The sequence below is a fragment of the Vulpes vulpes genome, chromosome 2, assembly GCF_048418805.1.
Source record: "Vulpes vulpes isolate BD-2025 chromosome 2, VulVul3, whole genome shotgun sequence".
Classification (NCBI taxonomy): domain Eukaryota; kingdom Metazoa; phylum Chordata; class Mammalia; order Carnivora; family Canidae; genus Vulpes; species Vulpes vulpes.
The window spans coordinates 75,417,734-75,444,455 of record NC_132781.1 but is presented as its reverse complement, the minus strand read 5'-3'; the positions used below and the strand labels follow the sequence as shown (position 1 = coordinate 75,444,455).

Genomic DNA, 26,722 nt, shown 5'->3' with positions numbered 1-26,722 from the left:
GGTCTTTTGTTCTGCTTCCCTGGGCATGTTAGCCTCATGCTCTCCTACCATAGTCTTTCTCAATAGTGAGAGGTTAGGGCTTCCAGCAGCTTCTAGGGGCACAGCCTCTCAATCTCACCACCTAAAAGGAGAAAAGGGCTCTTCTCTGAGGATGGACTCTGAATGGTCACAAACCCATTGCAGACCAACCCTGTGAGCAAGGTAGCAGGAATTATGACTGACCGTGACTGGTCTAATTTGGTCCAGGCATTCACCTTTCAGCCTGCCTCCAGGGTCAGGGATATGGGATCCTATAAGAAGGTGGCAGCTTCCTTCGGCCAGAAGTTGGAAGCAGAGTGGAAAAGGAAAGGGGAAGGTAGAAGCAATGCTTCTTTAGGGCAGAAGAAGGGAGAGGTGCTAGGTACACCAAACAATTAGTGTGTACTATACAAGCATAAATTTCTCTTAAAAAAATTTTTAGAGCTATTTTCATCTTGTGTATGTGTATATATTTTTTTTCTCGAGTGATAAGGCTGTGTGGGCAAGAATGTTCCCTGAAACAGTTTTATAATCATTAGAAGTTGTAAACAACCTATAGTTCACATCTATTGATTTTTCCCCCTTTTGGATTTTCCCCCTTTTTTCCTTTAGGAACAAAGCACCCAATGTCCCATAGCTAAACCAATCCTACACCACCTTACTTCTTGTGACCACAACAATCAGCCTGAAGGGGGAACATGTAATCTAGCATGAACCAATCAGGGTCTTTGTCCAGAAGAGTCATTTTCTTTTCAGAAAGTACTATTGTTGGGACTGTAACTCCAGGAGATTTTACTCACTTGGAACTGATAGGAAATAATTATTTCCTGTTAGCTCAGGAAGCTGCCAGGATAGAATCTGTAACTTCCAATTTTGTCTCTCACACAGGAGGTGAAGCAAGCCTAAGAATGAAGCTGCTTATGCCAAAATAAACAGAGATGAGACATGAAGAGATGGGAAGTCCTGATGCATTAGAGTCCCCAGTTGCCTCTGAGGCAAATAAATAATAAATGTAGCCTCTGAGTCTAATGCTACCCCGCTCTTCTGCAAATATGACTCAATGGGCCAATTAACTCCCTTGTTTGCTAAGACTGTTTGAGTTGGGATTCTTCCAGTTTCAACCAAGAGAATCCTAAAAAACAATCCGAATATAGATCAATAGAGGCTGGATGCCTTATAGCACAATAATAAAATACTATATAGCTTTTGAAAAGAATAATCTTCATTGACATTAAAAATCTAATATAAGGAGAAAAGCAAGTTTAGGACAGGATTTTGTATGTGTGTGTGTGTGTGTGTTTCTATGTGTCTGTATGATTTGATAGACACACACATACTTAGGGAGAGTGAAAAGGACACTGTGTTCCAGAAGGTTAATACCAGTTACCTCTGGAGGCTAGTATGGACATGACTTCCACTTTTTAAATATCCTTGTGCATTTCTTAATTTTCCAGAGTACATACTACTTTAATAAAACTAAAATCTTAAGCCAAAAACAACTACAGAACATTATTAGAGCCCATTTATTCTATACAACTTCCCACTTTATTGTCTCTGTTCCATCTAAGAAACAGAGGACTGGGAATTTGGAGACCCAGGCATCTAGGCCAGACTTTCAATGTGTTCTATCACTTGGGCAAGGTGGTTTGCCTCTGTGGGCCTCAGTTTCTTTCTTTCTAAGAGGGGTACCTGAAATAACAGCAGCTGCTATTTCAGTGGTTTCTACGTCCAAGCACTGTGCTAAGCAGTTTCCTCTCAACAGTTCCATGAGTTGAGCACTATCCCATTTTCCATATAAAAAAATCAAAGCACAACTGCTAGAATCGGAATTCGAACTCAGGTTTTGCTGACCCCAAAAGCCATATTCTTTCCACTACACACTTTCTCAGCCACCTCTTGCTTCATGGCTCATGGTTTCCTAGAAGCTAGTCCTCACCCAGGATTTGATTCAAAATCCTCTATCTGAAAGCATCATTTTAAAGTAATCCCCCGTCACTTTTATTATTGCTAATGTTTATTCTTAGGTTATATCAAACTTGAAAACAGGATGTTGCAACCTCAGTACTACTGATATTTTGAACTGAAAAAATTCTTATTGAGAGCTGACCTGGGCACTGTAGGATGTTTGGCAACATGCCTGGTGTCTACCCACTAGACATCAGTAGCACCTACCCTTCAACTGTGACAACAAAACACCAGACATATTGCTGGATGTCCCCTGGGGGAAAATAGCCCTGGAGTCGAGAACCACTGCTCTAAAAGGAGGAAAAAGGGCAGCCCAGGTGGCTCAGCGGTTTGGCGCCGCCGTCAGCCTAGGGCCTGATCCTGGAGATCTGGGATCGAGTCCCACGTCAGGCTCCCTGCATGGAGCCTGCTTCTCCCTCTGCCTGTGTCTCTGCCTCTCTTTCTGTGTGTGTGTGTGTCTCTCATGAATAAATAAATAAAATCTTTAAAAATAAATAAATAAAAGGAGCCAAATACCTGCACAAACCCTGAGAGGAAACTACTGAAAGAAGACATTGAATCTAGTAAATATTTCAACCTGCATGATTCTTTGACTTTACTGGCTCGGGCTAAAATCAGCTCCAAGTATTTCATGGTTATGTGCTCTGTGCAGAACACTGTCCCCGTTACATTAACTCTGTAAGATTTGGAGGAAGGGGGAAGTAGAATAAATGTTGCCCTCTCAACGAAGACTCCACTTTGCCCTAATGAAATTCACCTTTGCCTGAAAGGAAAAGAGTCACCAGGAGGCTGCGGAGTAAGAATGGGTATTCAAGAGAGAACAGCAATACTTGAACACAATGCTGATTTTATTCCAGCTAAATAAAGCAATACACAAGGCACCTAGGCAATAAGCTTAACTCAAGGGGTAAAAGCCAAGAAACAAGGATTTTTTGTGTTTGTTTTAATTATCAGTCACTGCACTTAGCTCTCTTCCACACCTCCTTTCAGAAAATGTGGGCTAACAAATCCCATGCAAAAGAACATAGGAAAGAGAAAAAGGGGAAATGGAATTCATCTAGCATATACTGTTGAAGGTGGTTCTGAATTCTCTTCTATGGACTGCTCCATCAACACGGTCCACTCCGGATTATTTTAACGTCACGCCCATCTTCCCTGCAAATTGAACAACCATAAAGACACATTTATTACCTCCCATACCGAAACTGTCCCGCTCTTTGTACCCATGTCGTTATATGTTGGATTCCTTCTAAGGTGATGCTAACTTAAACATTTTTAAAGCTACATCCGGTTAAAATATGAGTGTAAAAGCCCCAAGTTGGCCACTTTTTTCTAACCCTAGGGTATAGGGCGCTAACCTCAAAAATGCATACTGAGAAGACCTAGTAACTCACTAAAGACTGACACCAGGGGCAGCCAGGGTGGCTCAGCAGTTTAGCGCTGCCTTCGGCCTGGGGCCTGATCCTGGAGTCCCGGGATCAAGTCCCATGTGGCCTCCCTGCATGGAGCCTGTTTCTCCCTCTGCCTGTGTCTTTGCCTCTCTCTCTTTCTGTGTCTCTCATGAATAAATAAATAAAACCTTAAAAAAAAAAAAAGACTGACACCAGAGAATGAACCCCCAAAATACAAATCAGCATCCCTTGTCATAGGGTGCTACTTTGTATGTGATTCCTACTCACAGTTGACATTAAGCTAAGTTAGAGGAAGACAAGATGGAGTCTCAGTGGCCAATGTGAACTCCTATAATTAATTGTTGGTCAATGTCTGATGCAGACTTAGAGTGTGCCCATACGCATTGGCTCTGTAACCAACAGATAAATAACTTGTTTGAAAACATCTATGGTAAGACCAAGTGGATGGAGCTGAGGCGGCAAAAATGTTTGGATACAACTGTTACCCCCAACCAAGCAGATCCTTAAATGTAGAAGCTGTCCGGCAGACATTTTAAGGCCAATCAACCACCCAGGCTATAGGTGTAAGTTTGCTGTGCCAGGACAGATGCTGCTGGAGGCTGTCAGCACAGAGTGGCATGACAGAAATCAAGGCCAAAGCTTGTCACTGGAGAGGTGCCTCACTGCTTGCCTTGCGATGCCTCCTTCCTGGATCCTCTTCAGAGTGGTTCATTAATCGCCTCCGCTAGCTTTCTTGTGTGACTAACTTGTGTGATAAAGTTTGCAATAAACTGAGTAATTCATGAATTTAATATTGGCACTACATGGTTATTTGAAATGCATCTTAACCCTGTGATTCATCCTGCTTCATACCTATAGGAGTCACATCACCAGTGAGTGACATGAAGGGCATCAAGCATAACATACATTGCTTAACATTCTACTAGGTGGAATGATTAAGACCTATGTCCCAGTTCATATTGCAGGGGATACAGGTTACTTGCACATGCCCTCTGAATTTAAAAGACGATTCAAGAGGCACCTGGCTGGCTCAGTCAGTGGAACATGCAACTCTTGATCTCAGGGTCATAAGTTCAAGAACCACATTGGGTGTGGAGCCTACTTAAAAAACCATTTTTTAAAAATATTGAGTAAAAATAAAGGAAAGATGAATATGTCACAGAGTTTAAGAATTAAATATACTCTTAATTTGGGGAAACTGCCCATTCGTGGAGAGTAACATAACCTGGTTATCTGGTCTATAGTTGGCTACTCACAAATGTCATTCTCTAACTTTGATCTGGGAAATGCACTGAATGAGTCTGCCTTTTTATTTTATTTATTTTTTTAAGATTTATTTATTCATGAGAGACAAAGACTGAGAGAGAGAGGCAGAGACACAGGCAGAGGGAGAAGCAGGCTCCCTGCAGGAAGCCCAATGTAGGACTCCATCCTGGATCCCGGGATCACAACCTGAGCCGAAGGCAAGCATCCAACCGCTGAGCCACCCAGGCGTCCCTGATTCTGCCTTTTTAAATGTCAGTCTGAAAACAGAACTATTATGTCACATTTGATTCTTACATCCAAGAAAAGAATTGCTACTTCCTAAGTAATCAAAAATCAAGAAAAGGACTAAGGAAAACTTGACCAGTCTATACTATAAAACTATGTTACCTGATTTTCATGCACAGAGTACACTCATTGGGGTAAGTGGACATGTCGCTTCCACACACAGGGCTAAAGTCTCTGGGACATCCTGGTAATTTATACTGATTGCAGTTTGGCTAGAAAAGAGAAAGAAAAACAGAAATTATAAAACTGAGACATTCTCATCACAAAATAGCTGAGGGTAAGACAAAGTCCCAAGTCTCCTAGATTTCCTAGAAACATCCTACAGAAATAGTTCTATTTCCCACACACAAGAAAGATTTTTTTAAAAAGATTTTATTTATTAATTCATGAGAGACACACAGAGAGAGGCAGAGACACAGGCAGAGGAAGAAACAGGTTCCATGGAGGGAGCCCAATGTGGGACTTGATCCTGAGTCTCCAGGATCATGCCCCGGGCTGAAGGCAGTGCTAAACCACCAGGCCACCAGGGCTGCCCAAGAAAGATTTTTTAATGCAAAAATCAGGTGCAATATTGAAGCAATAGTTTAATACCTACTATGTAAGAAAGGGACCTCGGTCTTGTTATTTTATTTATTTATTTTTATCTTTTTTTTTTAGAGGACCCTGAAGGAGAGGGAGGGAGAAAATATTTCAACCACACTCCATGCCTAGTGCAGAGGCCAATGCAGGATCTGACCTGACAACCCTGAGATCATAACCTGAGCCAAAATCAAAAGTCAGACACCGAACTGACTAAGCTACCCAGGCACCCCAGTCTGGCTGATTTTTAAATGAAAGTCCAAGACACACCATCATACCCACTTTGTAATTTGTACTTTACTACTAACTCCAAATGAAAGTTGTTACATTCCATTTTAATTAATCCCTTGGCATAATGTCAAGATAAACTCAGGAATCTAATCTTTTAGTCTGGACCTTTAAGATACTGGCATTTAACCAACAGCACCAAAGAAAACAGCAGGTTCAGAATTAGACCATCCTTAGGTGTTGTTATGGATTGAATTATACCCATTCAAAAAGTGATTAAGTTAAAGTTGTAACCACCAGCACCTCAGAATGTGATGTTATTGGAAACAGGGTCTTCATATAGGAAATTAAGTTGAAATGAGGTCCGTAGAATGGACCCTAATCCAATATGACTGGTGTCCTTATAAAAAAGAGAAAATTTGGACATAGAGTTAAAACAGAGGGAAGATCATGAGAAGACAAAGTGAATGCCATTTACAAGAAAAAAAAAACATCTGGGACTCCCAGAACCTGGGAGATAGGCATGGAACAGATTCTCCCTCACAGCCCTCAAGAGGAACCAATTCTACCAACACCTTGATTTAGGACTTCTAGCCTCCAGAACTGTGGGACATTCAATTTATGTTGTTCAACTCCTCCAGTTTGTGGAACTTTAGTACGGCAGCCCTAAGAAACTGACATGGCATCATGGAACTCAACCCTGTGATTAGATGGATTTGAGGCTAGACAAATGATATATCTTTCTCACAGCTGCTAATCTCCAGCAGGGCCAGGACTAGATGTGGTCACAGCGATCAGACTATGGTGTGCAGTCTCACTTTAACAAAGGTCAAATATATGGTCCACTATATTTCTATTTTATAGACATATGTTTATATATATATATACTTGTTTTAGTAAATGGTAATCACTTTTCTCACTTCAGAATAAAAGAAGTCATCCTGGTTTAGCACTCTGAATAAATGCAGTGCATTTTTCTATTGATATTATCTGGATTTATAAAGACCTAAGCAGGGATGGCCATGGATTAAAATCTAAAGTAAAAGAGGTTTTGTTGACCCTTCCCATTCTCTCATTTAGCCCTCATTCAGGAGCCTGATATGCTGCCCAAAGCTCATTAAGATGATGCCTTGTGAGGCTGCTCTCACAGGCAGAGTGGATGCCCTCTTATCCAATGAGATTGGGACAAGTGGTAGTTGGTTGTTTAGTTGATAAAATCAATTAAAGCAAGAAAACAATAACTGTATTTGCATATATATATACACATACACATGTATATATACACACATATATGTATATATATACCCTAAACATTTTAGCATAAAACACATAGATGAAAAACAATATTTCCAATTTTTGGATATAAGACACATAGGGCCACCTGTAATGCTACTATAATATAATTTTCCTTGTAGCTAGGGATATACATGGAATTACTGTGCAGTAGCTTCTGGGAATGTCCTTTAAGAGAAAGCAGTTACTTGTCCTTTGTTTCTCTCAATTTTTTTTCTCTGTCCATTCCTCCATCCTGCTTCTGGGTGCATGGAGCTCTAATCTCTATCTTATACATCAGGAGGATAAAGGGCACATTCTAGGATGGCAGCACTGTGTGCTCCTATTTTGTCTCTTGTTACTTGCAGCTGAATCTAATCCTGATACAAGAGATCTTTCCTTTGAATGTTTCAACTTCAGCTGACTCTTGAACAAACATGTATTTAAATGTATTTTGTCTCCCTTGGGATTTTCTTAATAACATTTTATTTTCTCTAACTTACAAAAATACCGGTAAGTTAAGAATGTAACACATACAAAATGTGTATTAATCAACTCTCTTTTTTTTTTCTAATAGAGAGAGAGAGAGAGAGAGGACGAGAGAGGGAGGAATGGGGTAGGGGCAGAGGAAGAGAGAGAATCTTAAGCAGGCTCCCCACTGAGTGTCGAACCCAATGACCCAATGAGGGGCTCAATCTCGTGAGCCTGAAATCATAACCTGAGCCAAAATAAAGTCAGGAAGCTTAGCCAACTAAGTCACCTAGGTGCCCCTAATCAAGTCTTTATTTATTAGCAAGGCCTCTGGTCAACAGTAGGCTCTTAGCAGTTAAATTTTGGAGTCAAAAGTTATACTTAGAATTTTGACTATGGGGGGGGGGGGGTCAGCATCCCCATCCCCATATTGTTCAGGAGTCAACTATAATTAGGAGTTCTGTGTGCTATCACTGCAAAAATGATACCCATAATAAGTACACACTGTTTTCCTTTCTTTAAAACATGATTACTCAACCACAGTTTATATTTTGGACCAGATAATTCTTTGGAGTGGGAGGCTGGACTGTATGTTGTAGGATGTTCTCTATCCACTAGATGCCAGTATCAACTCCCCAATGATGATGATCAAAATAACAGTCTAAATGTCTGCTGGAGGGCAAAACTGCCCCCAGCTGAGAACCACTATTTTAAAATACAGTAAGAATTTAAGGAGTGCCTGACTGCCTCAGTCGGTAGAGCATGCAACTCTTGATCTTGGGGTTGCAGATTTAAGCTCCATGCTAGTTGTAGAAATTCCTTAAAAATAAAATCTTAAAAAAAAAATACTGTGAGAATTTAAAACAATGTAATATACAATTTTTAAAAATCTTGTTACAATTATTTACAGTTGTTTCACCTACACCTAACTCGACAGCAACTTTTTTTTAACAATATGTCTTTTACCAAGTCTTTCAAAAGCATTCAATTCAGTCCTCATATAATCTATGACTTTATTTCTTTATACTCATGTTTTTATTGTCCTTACATTTTTTGTTAAAATAAGACTGGTAACTGCCACAACAGGCTCGTGAACACACACACTTAAGTCTTGGTAAGAATACAACTCTACTGATGGGAAGTAGTCTACTGGTATACAAATAAGAGGGTAGGCTACCTACAGCCAGGAAATGGTCATTATGCTGTGGCAATTGCTCAGAGAGAAGGAAGAGGGTCATTTGTGAGTTGCTTAAGCGGAAGGTGTTCAGTGAGTGTTTAGTGTTAACAACTAGCCCCAGTGGACCCACACAGGGCTGCCTGAGCATGTCACCTCAGAAGCGTGTTAAAAACACTGATTTACTGCCATTTGCAATGACATGGATGAAGCTGGAGAGTATTGTGCTGAGCAAAAGAAGTCAGAGAAAGACAAATACTGTAGGATTTCACTCATATGTGGAATTTAAGAAACAAAACAAACAAGCAAAGGAAAGACAAAACAAAACTGAGAGGGAGGCAAACCAAGAAACAGACTCTTAACTACAGAGAACAAACTGATGGTTACCAGAGAGGAGGTTGGGGCTGCGGGGGGGGGGGGGGGGGGGGGGCAGTGGGGAAAGGTGGCTGTGAAGTAGATGAAGTAGATGATGAGGATTAAGGAGTGCATTTGTGGTGATGAGCACCGGGTGTTGTATGGAAGTGCTGAATCACTATATTGTCCACCTGAAACTAATATTACACTGTGAACTAAATGGATTAAATAAAACTTAAAGAAAAAAGAAAGAAAAGAAAACACTGATTTGGAACCTCATGCCAGATTCAATTAGCATCTCCAGGGTTAGAATCCGTGTGTCTAGAGGCCCCTGAATTCTGATTCAGCTAGGACTGGGTTTAGGAACTGCTGTTCCCAATCATCTTGACATCCAATCCACTTAGACTACGTTTGGAAGATAAGGGGAATACACTGAGATACACAATTTGGCACACAATTTCAGGGAGCTCCTGCTCTAGACCTTTCCTGCCTCCCTTTTTTTAGCTAAAACATATCTTGCCTATGCCCACTATCTGACTGACTAGATAAACAACTAATTAAAATCAATCTAGGGGATCCCTGGGTGGCGCAGCGGTTTAGCACCTGCCTTTGGCCCAGGGCGGGATCCTGGAGACCCGGGATCGAGTCCCACATCGGGCTCCCGGTGCGTGGAGCCTACTTCTCCCTCTGCCTGTGTCTCTGCCTCTCTCTCTCTCTCTCTCTGTGACTATCATAAATAAATAAATAAATAAATAAATAATTTAAAAAAAATAAAAAAATAAAATAAAATCAATCTATTTAGGGATCCCTGGGTGGCGCAGCAGTTTGGCACCTGCCTTTGGCCCAGGGCGCGATCCTGGAGACCCGGGATCGAATCCCACATCGGGCTCCCGGTGCATGGAGCCTGCTTCTCCCTCTGCCTGTGTCTCTGCCTCTCTCTCTCTCTCTCTCTCTGTGACTATCAGAAATAAAAATTTAAAAAAAAAATCAATCTATTTAGCCTGAAGGTCTTAGGGTTTTTTATATTCAACAGAAGCTTTCAAATGCTTTCGTCTCAAAGAATGACTAACATATGAATTTTGAGGAGCACTAACAGGCTGGTAAGGAACCTTACCTTTGTTGTGTTTTGTTTTTTAAGCAGAAGATCTTTGATGTCTCTCAGATCCCCAAGGTATCTAGCCAGCTGGAAGACAATGTTGGTATTCCAGTCTGTTTCCAGTCTCATTCTCTTGATTTCAAAGCTAACTTTGGCTATCCACCATTTAACTTCATTAAATTTAGGCCACTCACTTCCTGGATTTTCTGAGTGGAAACATGAGGCTTTACGAATAAATACTTTTCACTTTTATCAATGAGGTCAAATAATTTCATTAATAAATTATGCCTCCACCAACCCTTAGTTTTATTCAGTTACCCAAATTTATGACAGAAGAAAAACAATTCAGAATAGGTTCACCATCAGGGGAGGCTCTAAATTACATGCCACGACATGCCAACTATAGAAGAGAGTTTACACCCATGGCAGACTGCTCCTCAGAGCTTTAGAAGACACTCTCATTCTGGAAGAGGGCCATCTCACATTTTTACTTATTTCTTAGAATCAATTTAATATTTGTAGAAGGATGTGATTTGCTTTTAAGTAATTCTCAGAGCTTTATACTCTGAATATTTTCTTTTGAAAAATTCAATAAATGAATAAGATTTTAAGAGAGGTGTTAGAGGGAGTCTGCTTCTCTCTTTCTCCTCTCCCCACACCAGGCACTCTCTCTCTCAAATGAATAAATAAACCTTAAAAAAAAAAAAACAGTGTGGCACTAGCATAGAGATAGAAGAGCATAAGCTATGGGAAAACAGTGGAAGGTACAGGTAGAAAGATAGGCTGCAGTAAGGACACTCTGTTGACACTGGGAAGTCTCTATGTTCTGCATAGGGACATGCTGTACTTAGAACTGAAGTTTTTTTTTTTTTTAAGATTTTATTTATTCATGAAAAACACAGAGAGAAAGAGGCAGAGACACAGGAAGGGGAGAAGCAGGCTCCATGTGGGAAGCCTGATGTGGGACTTGATCCCAGAATCCCGGGATCATGCCCTGAGCCAAAGGCAGATCGTCAACCACTGAGCCACTCAGGCATACCTAGAGCTGAAGTTTTGAAAGGAATTGCAGCAGCAGTGTGTAGCAGGGGTCAGGAAGTGGAGATAGTAAAGAGTTCAGGAAAATTGCATAGGGGGCCACTATGCTAGCCTAGGTAAGAGGTAATGGGGACCCTAAACCAGAGCAGTGGCAACAGAACTGGGGAAGAAAACAAAAATCTCTTGAGTAATTCATTCTTTTAATAATCCTGTACAAACTGAGCAGAGTCCTGTAGCATTTGCCTCCTGAGAGTGAGTGCCTTTTTAAATTTTGCACCCTAGCAGGATGCCTAGGCAACTCAGCAGTTGGGCGCCTGTCTTCGGCTCAGGGCATGTTCCTGGAGTCCCAGGCTCGAGTCCCACATAAGGCCCCCTGTATGGGACCTGCTTCTCCCTCTGCCTATGTCTCTGCCTCTCTTTGTGTCTCTCATGAGTAAATAATATTTCTTTTTAATTTGCACCCTAGAAAAAGAAAAAAAAAAATTTGCACCCTAGGCACCCAACTCACCTTACCCTAATCCCAGCCTTGAGATGGAGGTGGGGTTATTCCCATTTTCTGAGAGAAAATCAAACCACCCAAAAATGGAGTCATCTGATCAAAATGTATTATTGGGGTCTGCTAAGAGCTGAAGATTAGAGACCAAATAACAAATAAGACATCATACTTGATCACAGGAGTATACAGTTTACTGAAAGGAGACAGGCAAACAGGCAATTACAATTCAATGCTATGATGAGATAGCATTTACCGTTGAAGGAAACCAGAATATGTCATCCCAAAAATATGACTCTTTGACATAAAATATATTTTGAGCTTAAGGCAATTAAGAAGTAGCAATCCCAAGAAAAGTGCTCTGTATTCTCCCCTTTTCTGCCCAAAGGCAGAATATAGTTTCTCCTTTACTGAAGACAACTCTAGACTCTGCCCAAGGTGGCCCCGGAGGAACCTGCAAACAAACCTTACTCTGTAGTTTCTTCCCATATATTTACCTTCCTATAGTATCCCACCCTTGGAAGCCTAAAACCATTTTACTTTGTCCTGTCAGGTCTCTAGAAATTTGCTCTATATAAGAGTTCTAAACCACCTCTTTGAGTTACTCATCTCTGAATGCTTCCATGTGTGTATGTATGATACACTTAATAAACTTGCTTGGTTTTTTTTTTTTTCTTGTTAAACTGTCTTGTGTTCAAGAGGCCCCAGTTGAGAACTTAGAAGTGTAAAGCTTTTAAATCTTTCCTACGGCAGCCCTGGTGGCTTAGAGGTTTAGTGCCGCCTTTGGCCCAGGGTATGATCCTGGAGACCTGGGATCGAGTCCCACGTCGGGCTCCCCACATGGAGCCTGCTTCTCCCTCTGCCTCTCTCTCTCTCTCTCTCTCTCTCTGTGTCTCTCATGAATAAATTTTAAAAATCTTAAATAAATAATCTTCCCTACACTGTCATCTGATGATGATAACGATGATGATGATGCAGTATAGGTTGAATGGAAACAAAGAAAAAGTGCATCTGTATCTCCTCTGGAGTTAGAAAATGGGATGGGAAGGTTTCCTGGAGAGGTCTACTCTGATTTGAATACTCAAAGTTACTTAACCCCTTGAGGTCGATATCCTTATACATAAAATAATATCTTACAAGGTCACTATGAGGATTGAGAGACTGAATATACAAACAGACAATGTAATATCACTTATTAAAATTGAACTGTGGAGGACCTGAGTAGCTCAGTCAGTTAAGCGTCTGACTCTTGATTTTGGCTCAGGTCATCATTTTGGGGTCACAAGATCGAGTCCCACCATAGGGTCCATGCTGGGCTTAAGATTCTTTCTATCCGGGATCCCTGGGTGGCGCAGCGGTTTGGCGCCTGCCTTTGGCCTAGGGCGCGATCCTGGAGACCCGGGATCAAATCCCACATCGGGCTCCCGGTGCATGGAGCCTGCTTCTCCCTCTGCCTGTGTCTCTGCCTCTCTCTCTCTCTCTCTGTGACTATCATAAATAAATAAAAAAATTAAAAAAAAATTAAAAAAAAAAAAAAGATTCTTTCTATCCCTCTGCAACCCACTCCCCTACCACTTATGTGTTTTTTCTCTCTTTCTAATAGACACACACACACACACACACACACACGTATATAAAAAACTCTGACCCACAACCTATAGCAGCCTACCCAGGAAACCAATTCATTATTTAGAATAACCAACCCAGGAAGCCAGTCTAGTATAAGTCAGACTTGTAAGAAGTCATACAGCTATCTTTAATGACAATCCAGGAAGCCAAACAATAACCTACATAACAACTAGCCCAAAATGGCCAGGATTTGATTGATACTGACAAGTTCACTAATGTTTTTCCCCACTTCTAACTTAGCACCAACCAGAGAAAGCCAAATATGCACATCTTACCCTTCACATAGGATTCCTGCTTCTAGTTAGCCCACCTTCTAGTTAGCTTCCCCAGGCCAACAGCCTCCAATTAGGGCACACCTGAAATCCTCCCTTCTTCCCACTATAGCACTTTCTCTCTCCTCTGCCAGCCTTTGAGTTTCCACCAAAACACAAAAGATGTGTGGCTGAATCCTGTGCTACACATCAAGCTCTGAAATCTTGCTTTTGCTTGTTTTCATTTAGTTGGTCTTCATTTGCTTCCACAGACTTATTTAGATAATGTTCATAAAATGTCTAGTACAAGACATAACCATTAGACCAAGGACTTTTTGAATCATCAAAGAAACTATTAAAGGAAACAAAGTGCTGAGGCCTTCAAGGACTGAGCTATTTCTGGCCAAAATTTACAATTTTGATCTGCATCAAAAGGCCTGCCTTAGAATCTGATTTCTAAAGAGGCAGTCAACAGTTTCAAAAGTGGCAGGTCAGGGGAAAAAACAAAAACAAAAACTGGCAAGTCAGACCTGAAAACTAGCCCCAACCCGAAGCCTGTGGGAGTGGAAATAATACAAGTGGGCTCCTACTTACTGTTCTGTATTCTGAAGGTTGACCAAACGCAGAGCTCAAAGAGTCCAAAGAGGCTGTGAGAAGAAGACAGACATCTTAAAGTATATGATTAAGGTCAATTCTTATTCATAAGGGGCTTTTAAAATCCAGCTTATACTTTATCCTGGCCACAACCTCTCCCTTCCTCTCAGATGCCTAGCTTCTTGGAACAGCCCCCATCACCCACACCCCCAAAGAAGGCTAATAAGTTGTTTTCTGGCACCTCTCCTGGCAGGCACACATAAGGAATATTTGGTACGGATTCTGGAACTGACTACCCTAACACACTGGTTTGAGAAAGCACTTCGGAGCTATGAAATAAAAGAGAAGTAACTCTTACTAATTCACCATATTCTCCTCTGTGGCTCAGGGTAACAGACGCAAAACTGAACATTAGGTGCTACCATTTTAATTCCATTTTCAGGGGGGATCCCTGGGTGGCTCAGCGGTTTGGCGCCTGCCTTTGGCCCAGGGCGCGATCCTGGAGTTCCGGGATCGAGTCCTGCATCGGGCTCCCGGCATGGAGCCTTCTTCTCCCTCCTCCTGTGTCTCTGCCCCTCTCTCTCTCTATCATAAATAAATAAATAAATATTTAAAAATAATTTAAAAAATAATAATAATTCCATTTTCAAACAGGTGTCAAGTCTGGCTGGACTTAAAGCCCCTTTCTCATAAGCCTCAGAGTGCCTGATGCACTTGGCATTCACAATCCCTAGTTCCTGTTCATTTCCTGCAGGGGTTCAGTAGGGCCCCCGTGTCCACACACACACACACACACACAAATTCTAATAATCTTGGGCTCCAGAAAATCTTCAAGGGAGAGAGACAGCAGATAGCTGGGTGTCACTAAGAAGAGGCCAGGAGCCAAGGCCAAGCAAGAAGGAAAGAGCGGCGCTGGCCCCAGGGCCATCCCCCAGCCCTGCACCCCGCCCCCCGTCCGAGCCCCTGGACGCGCACAGGCCAGGCTGCGGGGAACCGCCAGTAACGGGTGCGCGGAGGGCCGCCGGCCGGGGGGCTGGGAGCCCCGGGCCAGACCCACTTTCGGATACTCCGCCCGCAGCCGTGCCGGCCGACCAGACCCGCGGGGAGGGCTACCTGCCACGTCCCGGGCCAGGAGCAGCAGCACCAAGCTCACCGCCCGGAGCGCCAGGCTCCCTCCGCGGCCCGCCATCCGAACCCTGCTCCGGGCGCCCAGGTCCGAGCGGCTGCGGGCAGGCGGGGGGCGGGGAAGGGGCGGGGCTACGGGGGCGGGGCTACGGGCGGGGCTACAAGGGAGGGGGATAGTGGGCGTGGTTACAAGGGGCGGGGCTACATGGGGGCTGCATGGGGGCGTGGTCACGGGGCGGGACCGAGGGGCGGGGCTACAGGGGAGGGGAATGCTGGGCGTGGTTACAAGGGGCGGGGCTATGGGGCGGGGCTATATGTGGGCGTGGTTACTGGGCGTGGTTACAAGGGGCGGGCTACATGGGGCGTGGTCACGGGGCTGGACTGGGGGCGGGGCTACAGTGGGCGGGGGGCCACGGGGCGGGGCTACGGGGCGGGGCTAGCCCCCCACCTCGCCATCCTCTCCTCCTAAAGTGGGTATCATAACTAATTAAGGAGAGACACTGAGACCCAGGCAGAGGGAGAAGCAGGCCCCGTGCAGGGAGCCGGATGCGGGACTCTATCCCGGATCTCCAGGATCATGCCCTGGGCTGAAGGCGGCGCTACACTGCTGAGCCGCCCCCCGCCCCCCCCCCCCCCCCCGGCTGCCCTCGTATGAGTATTAAATGAGGTAAGGACCTACATGTGTTCAGACATGGTACAACTCAATACATTTTAGTCCCTTTCTATTTTTTCCATGTTGACATCTGTAAAGGGGGCAGTTCTTGTGCTCCCAGACAAGTGGTCCTCTGCTCCGATTTCCAGTCACATTGGTTCATTGTGCTGTCACAGAGCCATTGCAGCCTGTAGGCAGTAGCTTTGTTTCTCTTACCTGCCTCTCCCTAGTGCCTAGCACCATGCCTGACACAAGGCTCAGTACATGTTTGCTGCGTAGAGGAATCCTGAAACGTTAAACTGACATCACAGCAAGTAGACAGACCCAAAACAGACACAGGATCCAGGAAACAAGAGTTCAAACCCAAGAGAGGGTTGTTAGGGTAGATCTTAATGCACTGTGACTGGTGTCCTTATAAGAAGAGGAGATTAGTACACAAAACGGAGGGGTATCCTTTTGAGGACCCAGAAGACCCCCATCTGCAGTCCAAGGAGAATAGCTGAGAGGAAAGCAAACCTGCCAACACTTTGATCTTGGACTTCCACCTTCAAGAAAAATGTATTTCTAGGGACCCCTGGGTGGCTCAGCGATTGAACCTCTGCCTTCGGCCCAGGGTGTGATCCTGGAGTCCTGGGATCGAGTCCCACATCTGGCTCCCTGCATGGAGCCTGCTTCCCCCTCTGCCTGTGTCTCTGCCTTTCTCTCTGTGTCTCTCATGAATAGATAAATAAAATCTTTAAAAACAAAAAAGAAAATGTATTTCTATTATTTATGCCACTCAATCTGTGGTACTTTGTTACAGCAGCCCTAGCAAACCAGTACATGTATGTGATAAAATAAATTATATGCATGTATCATTTTGTATTAAAAGGTTTCATTTTAAGAAATTTAACAAAAGAAAGATTACTCTGAAAGAAACACATTCATGCACTCTAACAATAACTCATATAGTATTGGAGAATAATATTGATTTACTGATTTTCTCCCTAGACAAGCACCCTCTGAGATATTTACAAATTCTGAACACTAATTTTGGTAACAGTTCAGCAAATCTTTTTTTAAGATTTTATTTATTTATTCAGAGAGACAGAGAGAGAGAGAGAGGCAGAGACACAGGCAGAAGGAGAAACAGGCTCCATGCAGGGAGCCTGACGTGGGACTCGATCCCGGGACTCCAGGATCACACCCTGAGCCGAAGGCAGGCGCTAAACCGCTGAGCCACCCAGGGATCCCCAGTTCAGCAAATCTTGATGAGAAGTTTGGAGAAGAGAACTAATGTTGCCAAAGAGGCACAACAAGTTAGTGAATTGGCAGACCTTTTTTTTTTTTTTTTTTTCCTGCCTTGTATGCCTATGTGTCAAATGTTGATCCCATGAAATATTCCCTGTATCATTCAGCATCCAGTCTGGAGAAAACACAAGCCTCACTAGGAATTCTCCCAAAGAGAATTTTTTTAAATATATTTTTTAATTTTATTTATTTATTTATGATAGTCACAGAGAGAGAGAGAGAGAGAGAGAGAGAGGCAGAGACACAGGCAGAGGGAGAAGCAGGCTCCATGCACCGGGAGCCCGACGTGGGATTCGATCCCCAGTCCCCAGGATCGCGCCCTGGGCCAAAGGCAGGCGCTAAACCGCTGCGCCACCCAGGGATCCCGAGAATTTTTTAAAAGATGTTTATTTATTTATTCATGAGAGACACAGAAAGAGAGGCAGAGACATAGGCAGAAGGAGAAGCAGGCTCCCAATGGGAAGCCCAATGTGGGACTCAATCCCAGGACCCTGGGATCACACCCTGAACCAAAGGCAGATGCTCAACCACTGAGCCACCCGGGTGTCCCTCCCAAAGAATTTAACATAAGGGATTGGCCAGGCCAGTATTGGAAAACTAAAAAAAAAAAAAAAAAAAAAAAAAAAAGCAGTAAGGGAACAGTGAGGTAATACACAAAGATGGTAACTCCAAGCCATAGGTATCAGCCCTAGGTCTGGAGGAAAAGAAGTTGTGGGACACACCTGGGTGGCTCAGCGGTTAAGCATCTACCTTTGGCCGAGGGCGTGATCCTGGAGACCCTGGATCGAGTCCCACGTCAGGCTCCCTGCATGAAGCCTGCTTCTCTGCCTATGTCTCTGCCCCTCTCTCTCTCTCTGTGTCTCTCATGAATAAATAAATAGAATCTTTAAAAAAAAAAATAAAAGAAGAGGTTGAGATTATCTAGAAATTTGGAGGAGAGTTGCTAGAAAGCTGAGATTTAGACCTCTGAGTGGGGATGTTGCATTCCTAGTGCTGATGGTTCTGAGGGAGCACAGTGAGGCCGTCTGAGGCGTGTGACAAAGCCAGAGACTGGAAGCAGCTGCCACAGCCAGTGAAGGGACATTGCGGGGACAGGACTGCTGAAAGAAATAGCCAGAATGCAGAATCAAGTCCCTCCTCTGTCCTGCCGTGTAGGGTCCCCCAACACATCCAGTTGGAAACTTCAGTAAGCCAGCTGGCAAGGCAGAAATGAATTCTAGCCTCGCAGAGTCTGGCAGGGAGGTTTTAGAGCTGACATACAATAATCTAATGACTGGCATGGTCACATATCCCACCCTTTGGTTTTAGTAACCTCAAGTACTGGGATGAGAAGACAATATGCAGTTTTAAACTCCATCCGGCACCATGCGTGGCTGAGTTCTGACTAGTGTCATGTTTGAGGCTGGAGGGTAAATTTGGAATATATGTTAATATATTTCTGAGTCACCTAATGTAAATTCTTTGAATAAAGGCCATGAGTTGAAGATGGCTTATTTTGCCAAAGGCATTCATTCATCAAGTATATATATAACATATATACTATACACACACACACACATACTTTCTCAACCTTGTTAGATTCCTATTACCAAATAACAAACACTTGCTTATAAACATCTTTGTCTATGATGTTTCAGGAAAACAATCCAAAATCTGAGCATAGACTTAGGAACAATACTTAGAGTTGTGTTAGGAATTGCAGCTACAAAAAGAAAAGCCTCAAACAGATTTGTCATAAATTTATGTGGGTGCACACTGCTGCCTTCATATTATTTTCTTCCAAATTATTGATATTGGGATCCCTGGGTGGCTCAGTGGTTTGATGCCTGCCTTTGGCTCAGGGCATGATCCTGGAGTCTCAGGATCGAGTCCCACATCGGGCTCGCTGCATGGAGCCTGCTTCTCCCTCTGCCTGTGTCTTTGCCTCTGGGTGTGTGTGTCTATCATGAATAAATAAATAAAATCTTAAAAAAAACTGTTGATATTACACCTTAGAAATGTTTCCATATAGTTTATCTCAGCATTTGTCAGCCCAGAACAAGAGTCGACACTTTTTGTAAAGGGCCACGGAGTAAATACTTTAGATTTTGTGGATCAGGGGCACCTGGGTGGCTCAGCAGTTGAGCGTCTGCCTTCAACTCAGATCATGATCCTGAGGTCCTGGGATCAAGTCCCCCATCGGGCTCCCCATAGGGAGCCTGCTTCTCCCTCTGCCTGTGTCTCTGCCTCTCTGTGTGTCTCTCATGAATAAATAAATAAAGTCTTTAAAAAAAAAAAAGATTTTTGTGGATCATACAGTCTGTCACAACTAGTCCACACTGCGATATAGTACAAAAGCAGACAGACCATATTTCAAAGAAAGGGCATGGCTGTGTTTCAGTAAAACATGGATTTAAATGTAAAATGTGTAACTTTTAGATTTTAAATTACATTAAAAAGAATTTTAAAAGCACAAAAAGCATAAAATATGTAGGAATAAATTTAATCAAGGAAGTAAAAGACCAGTACTCTGAAAAGTGTAAAACACTGACAAAAGAAACTAAAGACAACACAAAGAAATGGAATGATATTCTATACTCATTGATTGGAAGTTCATATTGTTAAAACACTACAATATTCCAGTTATAAAATAAAAAAGACTCAAGGATATAATGTACAGCACAGGGGATTAAGTCAATAATATTATAACAACTTTGTATGGTGACAGATGGTAACCAGTCTTCTTATCGTGGTTACCATTTTTTTATAAAGTTTTTTCAGGGATCCCTGGGTGGCGCAGCGGTTTGGCGCCTGCCTTTGGCCCAGGGCACCATCCTGGAGACGCGGGATCGAGTCCCACGTTGGGCTCCCGGTACATGGAGCCTGCTTCTCCCTCTGCCTGTGTCTCTGCCTCTCTCTCTCTCTTTCTCTCTGTGACTATCATAAATAATAATAAAAAAATAAAAATAAATAAAAAATTTTAAAAAAAGTTTTTTTCAAGTTTATTTATTTATAATCTTTACACTTAATATGGGGCTTGAACTTATAACTTAGAGATCAAGAGTTGCACATAGCACTGACTGAGCCAGCCAGGCACCCCTTGTGGTGACCATTTTTGAATGTGTATATATATATATCCATTCAGTATGTTGTATACCTTAAACTAATACAATATTGTATGTAATTATTCTTCAAAAGAGAAAAAAATCCTCAAAGAAAGATTTTAGAGGAAAACATAGGAGAAAATCTTTAGGATCTAGGGAAAGTGTTCTTAGACTTGAGGCTAAGAGCATGATTTATAAAAAGAAAAATTGGTAAATTGGTAAATTGGTCCTCATCAAAATTAAAAACCTTTGCTCTGAGAAAGACCTTGTAATGAGGGGCCACCTGGGTGGCTCAGGTAGCTAAGTGTCTGACTTCAACTTAGGTCATGATTTCAGGATCCTGGGATTGAGCCCTCACTTCTGGCTTCCCGCTCAGCCAGGAGTCTGCTTGTCCCTCTGCCCCTCCTCCCTTCCGCTTGTACTCTCTCTCTCAAATAAACAAATAAAATCTGAAAAAAAAAAAAAAAAAGACCTTGTAATGAGGATGAAAAGACAAATACAGACTGGGAGGAAATATTTGCAAACCACATATGCAACAAAGGACTTGTATCTAGAATATATAAGGAGATCTCAAAACTCCAGAGTAAAACAAAACAAAACACAGAAACAAACAAAAAACCAAACCCACCTGATTAGAAAACAAATTTATGAGCAGACATTTTACTAGAGAGGATATATAGATGACAACACATGAAAAGATATTCAGTATCATTAGCCATTAGGGAAATGCAAATCACAATGAAATACCAATACACATTTGTCAGGATGGCTAAAATAAAAACATCAAATGCTGTCAAGGTGGTGGAGAAACTGAATCATTCATTGTCGGCAGGAACGTCAAACAGTACAACCACTCTGGAATACAGTTTGGTAGTTTCTTAAAAAAAAAAAAAAAAACTAAGCATGCAAATACCATATGACCTGGAGATTGTACTCTTGGGCATTTCTCCCACAGAACTGAAAATTTATGTTTACACAAAAGCCTGAACATGAATGTTCATAGCGGCTTTATTTGTAATAGCCAAAACCTGGAAACAACCTAAATATCCTTCATCAAGTGAACAATTAAGCTGTGGTAATTCATTCCAGAGTTCTACTCCACAGTAAATATGAATCAACAATTGATTCATGCAACAATGTGAGTGGATCTCAAGGGCATTATGATGCGTTAAGGAAAAGAAAACCAATTTCAAAAAGCTAGAAAGCAGAGAAATAATAGCCGAAACTGAGACTTTACTGAAAACATTTTTGCTAGCTCATTACATATGGTTCTCAGAATTTTAACTAATCAGTAACTTTAAATTATACTAATTTGGGAAGAATTCTCAAAGAGTATTTATGACTCTTATCACAAAGAAATTTTTAGAGCCCTCTTTGAAATATTGGTGGGTAGCCTCCAGGGTCATAACTTGCAAGTTAAAAAAATTTTTTTAATGGTTATTTTTTAATGAAACCATACACACTATCCAGAAGGATATATGATTCTAGAAATGTCATTCGTTTTATTCATTCATCCATTCCACAAATATTTCAAAATGCTATCTATGCACTGTCCCAGGAACCAGATTAGCGGCGAACAATGCCTACTAAAAATCCCTGCCCTCAAGAGGCAGGGATTAATTCTAATATCTAGTGATATTACTATGATAAAAGGCCTTTAAGAAAACACCTGTTCAAGTAATGGGAACCATCAATGTATAACCCACTCCTAATTGATTACACAAGACCTACAGATCAGAGGATGTTTTATAAAAATTAGGCAGTATAGTAAATCGAGCCATATAAATACCAAAAATACATGTTGTCACACCTAGGCTTGTCTTAAACCAGCATGTTATCAAATCTCATCTAAATAGAAATTGCAGGGTGTCTGGCTGGGTCAGTTGGTAGAGCATGAGGCTCTTGATCCTGGGGTTGTGAGTTCAAGCCCCATGATAGGTGTAGAGATTACTAAAAATAAAATGTATTTTGGTTTTCTTTTTTTTTTTAAGAAATTATTGAAGTACCAGAGGCACTGAGGAAACTTTAACTGGGTCCTCTGAATCAAAGCCAAATCTTTCTGGCGTTTGGAAAACATAGTTTCTTTTCCTAAAAGTTGTTATTAATGTGAACAAATAATGTTTATTCTTCTTATTTAAATGAGAATATTTTCTAAATTCCTCAGTTTTAATTTCTAATATGATTAAATATTGATAGATATAACAAGAAATACTCTTTGAGGTCTTCAGTAATTTTCAAGAGTATTAAAATTTGGTCTGGGACTCCCAAGACCAAAATATTTGAAATCAACTGCCATATGAAATAGATGTTATAGCCATTTTATGGTTAGTGTAGTGGGGCTCAAAGAAGGTCAGGAAGAGATCTTTTAAAAGACAACCTAATTCTATCTTGTTTTCCTTTCCACTCAGCTCTGTGGTGTGGATCTTCACTTCATCCTCTGAAACGAACATATTCTATGATATTAAGTTTAGCAGCCCAACATGTATATTCCTTATTATCTCTGTCACCAAGTTTAAACTTTTAAGAAAAGGGGCACCTGGGCTGAGCGTCTGCTTTTGGCTCAGGTCATGATCCTGGGGTCCTGAGATCAAGTCCTAAATCAGGCTCCCCACAGGGAGCCTGCTTCTCCCTATGCCTATGTCTCTGCCTTTGTGTGTATCTCATAAATAAATAAAATCTTTTTAAAAATAAATAAATAAATAAACTTTTAAGAAAAATTATTGAAAACTTGGAAATAGGGCAAAATATTATTATGTGCCTTTTCAGAGTCATACTAGAGTATTGTCTAAGAAGCCTGAGTGGGACTCATCTGACTCTACATCTTATTTGCCCTGTTATTTACTGGTGATGGGACCTAGAGTCTATTAGATATTAGCTGTGGAAGATAAGTGGCAAATGATATTGCTGGGTAGAAAAGGTAACCCCAAATGTTACTGTTTTATTGCTCTGACGATAGAAAGCAATATTGGTTACATGTGGTTTTGCAGTCCTATTCCAAAGTTCTTTTTTCCCCACAGACCATATATTTACTAGTCTCTTCCGTTCTCCTTTGAACTGGTTTACTGTCCTGCTGGTTTCCTCACTAATGGGTTAAGTAAGAAGGATAAATAAGAGGCCCATTTGCCCAGCAGATGGAGAAGGAGGTGCTTCTGATTTGGGAAGACCAGCATGTACAATGGCCAGCGTGACGTCTTTAGAGAAATCCAAGAGTTCAGTTTGCTTCTGCAGCAAATCAGGGGTGAGGCCCATGAAGCTGCACTTCTACAAGTGCAGTTGAAACTGATGCTGCTGGACCATGGACCATACCTTGAGTAACAAGGGAGTAGGCCAGAGTATAAGTGCATGTGGAAATGTCCAGAAGTGAAAATCGAACCTGACAGAGGTGAATGTGGAACTAGAACAGAGTCCCTAGTCAAAATCATCTGTCTCTTTCTTTTTTTCTTTCTTTCTTTCTTTCTTTCTTTCTTTCTTTCTTTCTTTCTTTCTTTCTTTCCTTTCTTTCTTTCTTTCTTTCTTCTTTCTTTCTTTCTTTCTTCTTTCTTTCTTCTTTTTCTTTCTTTCTTCTTTTCTTTTATTTTCTTTTTTACAATCTATATATCAAACAAAATGATTCCTAAGCCCAGGCAGGTAGTTCACTCATTTGAAATACTATATGTGATCACTACATTCCAGTATAATCACAGATTTGAGACTAGGTCTGGTAAGTAATTTCATGAAAACTATCCTCTATTTGTTTTTCCTCAGCGCCATCTTTAGTTGAGCCAAGCTGTATTTGGTGGTGTCTACGGCCATCTAGTGGGCATGAATTGACATAACTAGTGCCTCATAGTAGTTTCTAAAGGGCTCTCACTTTATCTTAACCTATGAGGTAGATACTGTTTTTCCAATTCATTTTTTTAAATTAATATTGAGCTAACTATGAGCCAAGCACTATACATGAATGATCTTATTTATTCCCCACGTTAAAAAACAAAATTCAGGGACGCCTGGGTGGCTCAGTGGTTGGGCATCTGCCTTCAGCTCAGGTCATGATCCTGGAGTCCTGGGGTCACATCCGGCTGCCTGCGTGGAGCCTGCTTCTCCCTCTGCCTATGTCTCTGCCTCTCTCTGTGTGTGTCTCTCATGAATAAATAAAATCTTTTAAAAAAACAACAACAAACAATAAAATTCAATGAAGTAAATTTGAAGACCTAACTGGCTTATTGAGTCATCATCCAGTTGCATCCCATCTCGCAGGAAGAGGGAAGCCCTGAGGAGTTGTACAAAATGGAAGGTTTTTATAGGAAGGGGGTGGTACGCTGAGTTAGTAGCAATTGGATTGTTCCAGACAAGGTCATCTTCCCCTAAGGTAAAGGGCTAGGGCCTTACACGCAGATCGCCACATCTTCCCTTGCAGAAGTGGGTGGAAAATAGAGAGGGTCTGTGTGACAGGTTACTGTGTGGGTGCTGATCAGAAAAGTTTTGACTGACAAGACCACATTTCTGGGGGAGGTTGAAACTGCAATTAAATTAGGTAGCAAGCTTCAGTTTGGTGACTTAGCCTGACAAAAATGACTCAGCTTTGGGCCTGTGGCTTTCTTTTTTTTTATTTATTTATTTTTGTGGCTTTCTTTTTTAACACCCATAACAATCCTGTGATACTACACCTGTGTTATTATTCCCATTTATATATGAAGAAGCTGAGGCTTAGCGATGATGAAAAACATACCCATACTGCAATAGCTAGTAAATAGGATCACCAAGTTTCAAACCAGAGGAGTCACATGTCACTAACACCAACCATCATCTTCACTTTTTTCCTCCTCCTCCTCCTCCTCTTCTTCTTCTTCTTCTTCTTCTTCTTCTCCTCAAAACATTGTCATTATGTGCCAGGAATTTTCCTAAATCCTTTACAGGTATTACATAATTTAATCCTTACAACAATTCCTAGAAGTGACATATAATTATTATTCCCATTTTATAGATGAGAAAATCAAGGCACAAGGAGTTAAGCAAGTTATCCAAAGTCATCAATAGTGAATAGCATAGCCAGAATTGGAGCCTAGGGAATTATTTTATTTTATTTTAAAGATTTTATTTCCACATAATCTCTATACCCAACGTGGGGCCCGAAATCACAACCTTGAGATCAAGAGTTGCATACTCTTCCTCTGACTGAGCCAGCCAGGTGCCCTGGGAATTTTTTATTTCAAAATTGTATATAATTAAAGTTAAAATGTGTTTCTCTGACATCTATGAAATGAATCTTTTATTCCTCCATCTCTTATTTTTTTCCAAGTTTATTGAGATGTAACTGATGCATAACATTATATAAGTTTAAGGCATAGAATGTGATAATTTGATACATAGATACTAAGACATGATTACTGCCATAAAGTTAGCTAACACATCCGTCACCTCACATAACTACAAGGTTTTTGTGCAGTGAGAACATTTAAGAACTACTCTTAGCAACTTTCTAGTGCTTTTTTTTTTTTTTTTAAGATTTATGTACTTGTTTTAAGTGAGAGTGAGCAAGCACGAGCTGGAGAGGCAGAGGGAGAGAGAATCTCAAGCAGACTTTGTGCTAAATGCAGAGCCCAACGGAAGGCTCAGTCTCACAACTCTGAGATCATGAACCTGAGATCATGACCTGAGCCAAAACCAAGGGTCAGCTACTTAACCTAGCTGTCCTACCCGAGCTCCCCACAACTTTCCAGTATTTTAATATATCGTTAACTACAGTCACCATGTTGAATATCAGATTCCCCACAACTTGTTCATCTTAAAACTAGAGGTTTGACCTTTTTCCTCTTTCTTCCACATCAGAGCTGCTGGCAACCACTACTCTATTCTCCGTTTCTGTGAGTCTGGCTTTTTTTAGATTCCACATATAAGTGAGATTGTACAGTATTTGTCTTTCTCTGTCTGAATTATTTCACTTAACATAATGCCCTCAAGGGAACCCAAGGAGTTTTATTCCAGAGCCCATTCTCTTAACCAGTAAACAATTTAAGAAATACAAGTTAATTTGGTTCTCCTTGTTACAAAATTCATGCATACTTAGAAAAGCAGAAAAAAAAATCACTGAAAATTCTATCTCTGAAACATAATCACAATTAACACTTAGTGCTTCACTAAGTGAAGCACTTCACTTATGGCTTCACTCCTAGCCATAGTACTAAGCTACTTTGTTTTAAATACAATTGTGATGATACTACAAGAACTATTTTGTGTTCTGTTTCTTTTATTTAACATCATAATAGGCATTTCCAATATCCCCAAACCCATAGGTATTATTGTTAAAGGGTCCTTTATTATTGTTATAATTTGCAGTGCCTACTATGGGTTGGGTACTGGTGTGAGGAATTTCTGTGTATTTAATCTTCACAAAAACTCCATAGTACAGAGACTATTATAAGTCCTATTTTATCTTTTTAAAAAGATTTTATTTATTTATTCATGAGAGAC

The 26,722-nt window shown here is 41.4% G+C and overlaps 1 protein-coding gene across 2 annotated transcripts; it reads right to left on the bottom strand.

The window, feature by feature from the left end:
- Positions 1-2,813: 2,813 nt before the first annotated feature.
- SPINK2 (serine peptidase inhibitor Kazal type 2) lies at positions 2,814-15,369 on the bottom strand. Of its 2 annotated transcripts, XM_072748920.1 has the most exons (5): positions 15,236-15,369; positions 14,123-14,175; positions 10,139-10,207; positions 5,049-5,158; positions 2,814-3,138 (listed from the first exon to the last, which is right to left on the bottom strand). In XM_072748920.1, exons 1-5 carry the CDS (start codon positions 15,309-15,311, stop codon positions 3,093-3,095), a joined length of 354 nt encoding a protein of 117 aa, XP_072605021.1. In that variant the 5' UTR covers positions 15,312-15,369; the 3' UTR covers positions 2,814-3,092. The 2 variants fall into 2 exon arrangements, with proteins under 2 accessions (XP_072605021.1, XP_072605022.1); XM_072748921.1 differs by lacking the exon at positions 10,139-10,207.
- Positions 15,370-26,722: the final 11,353 nt, after the last annotated feature.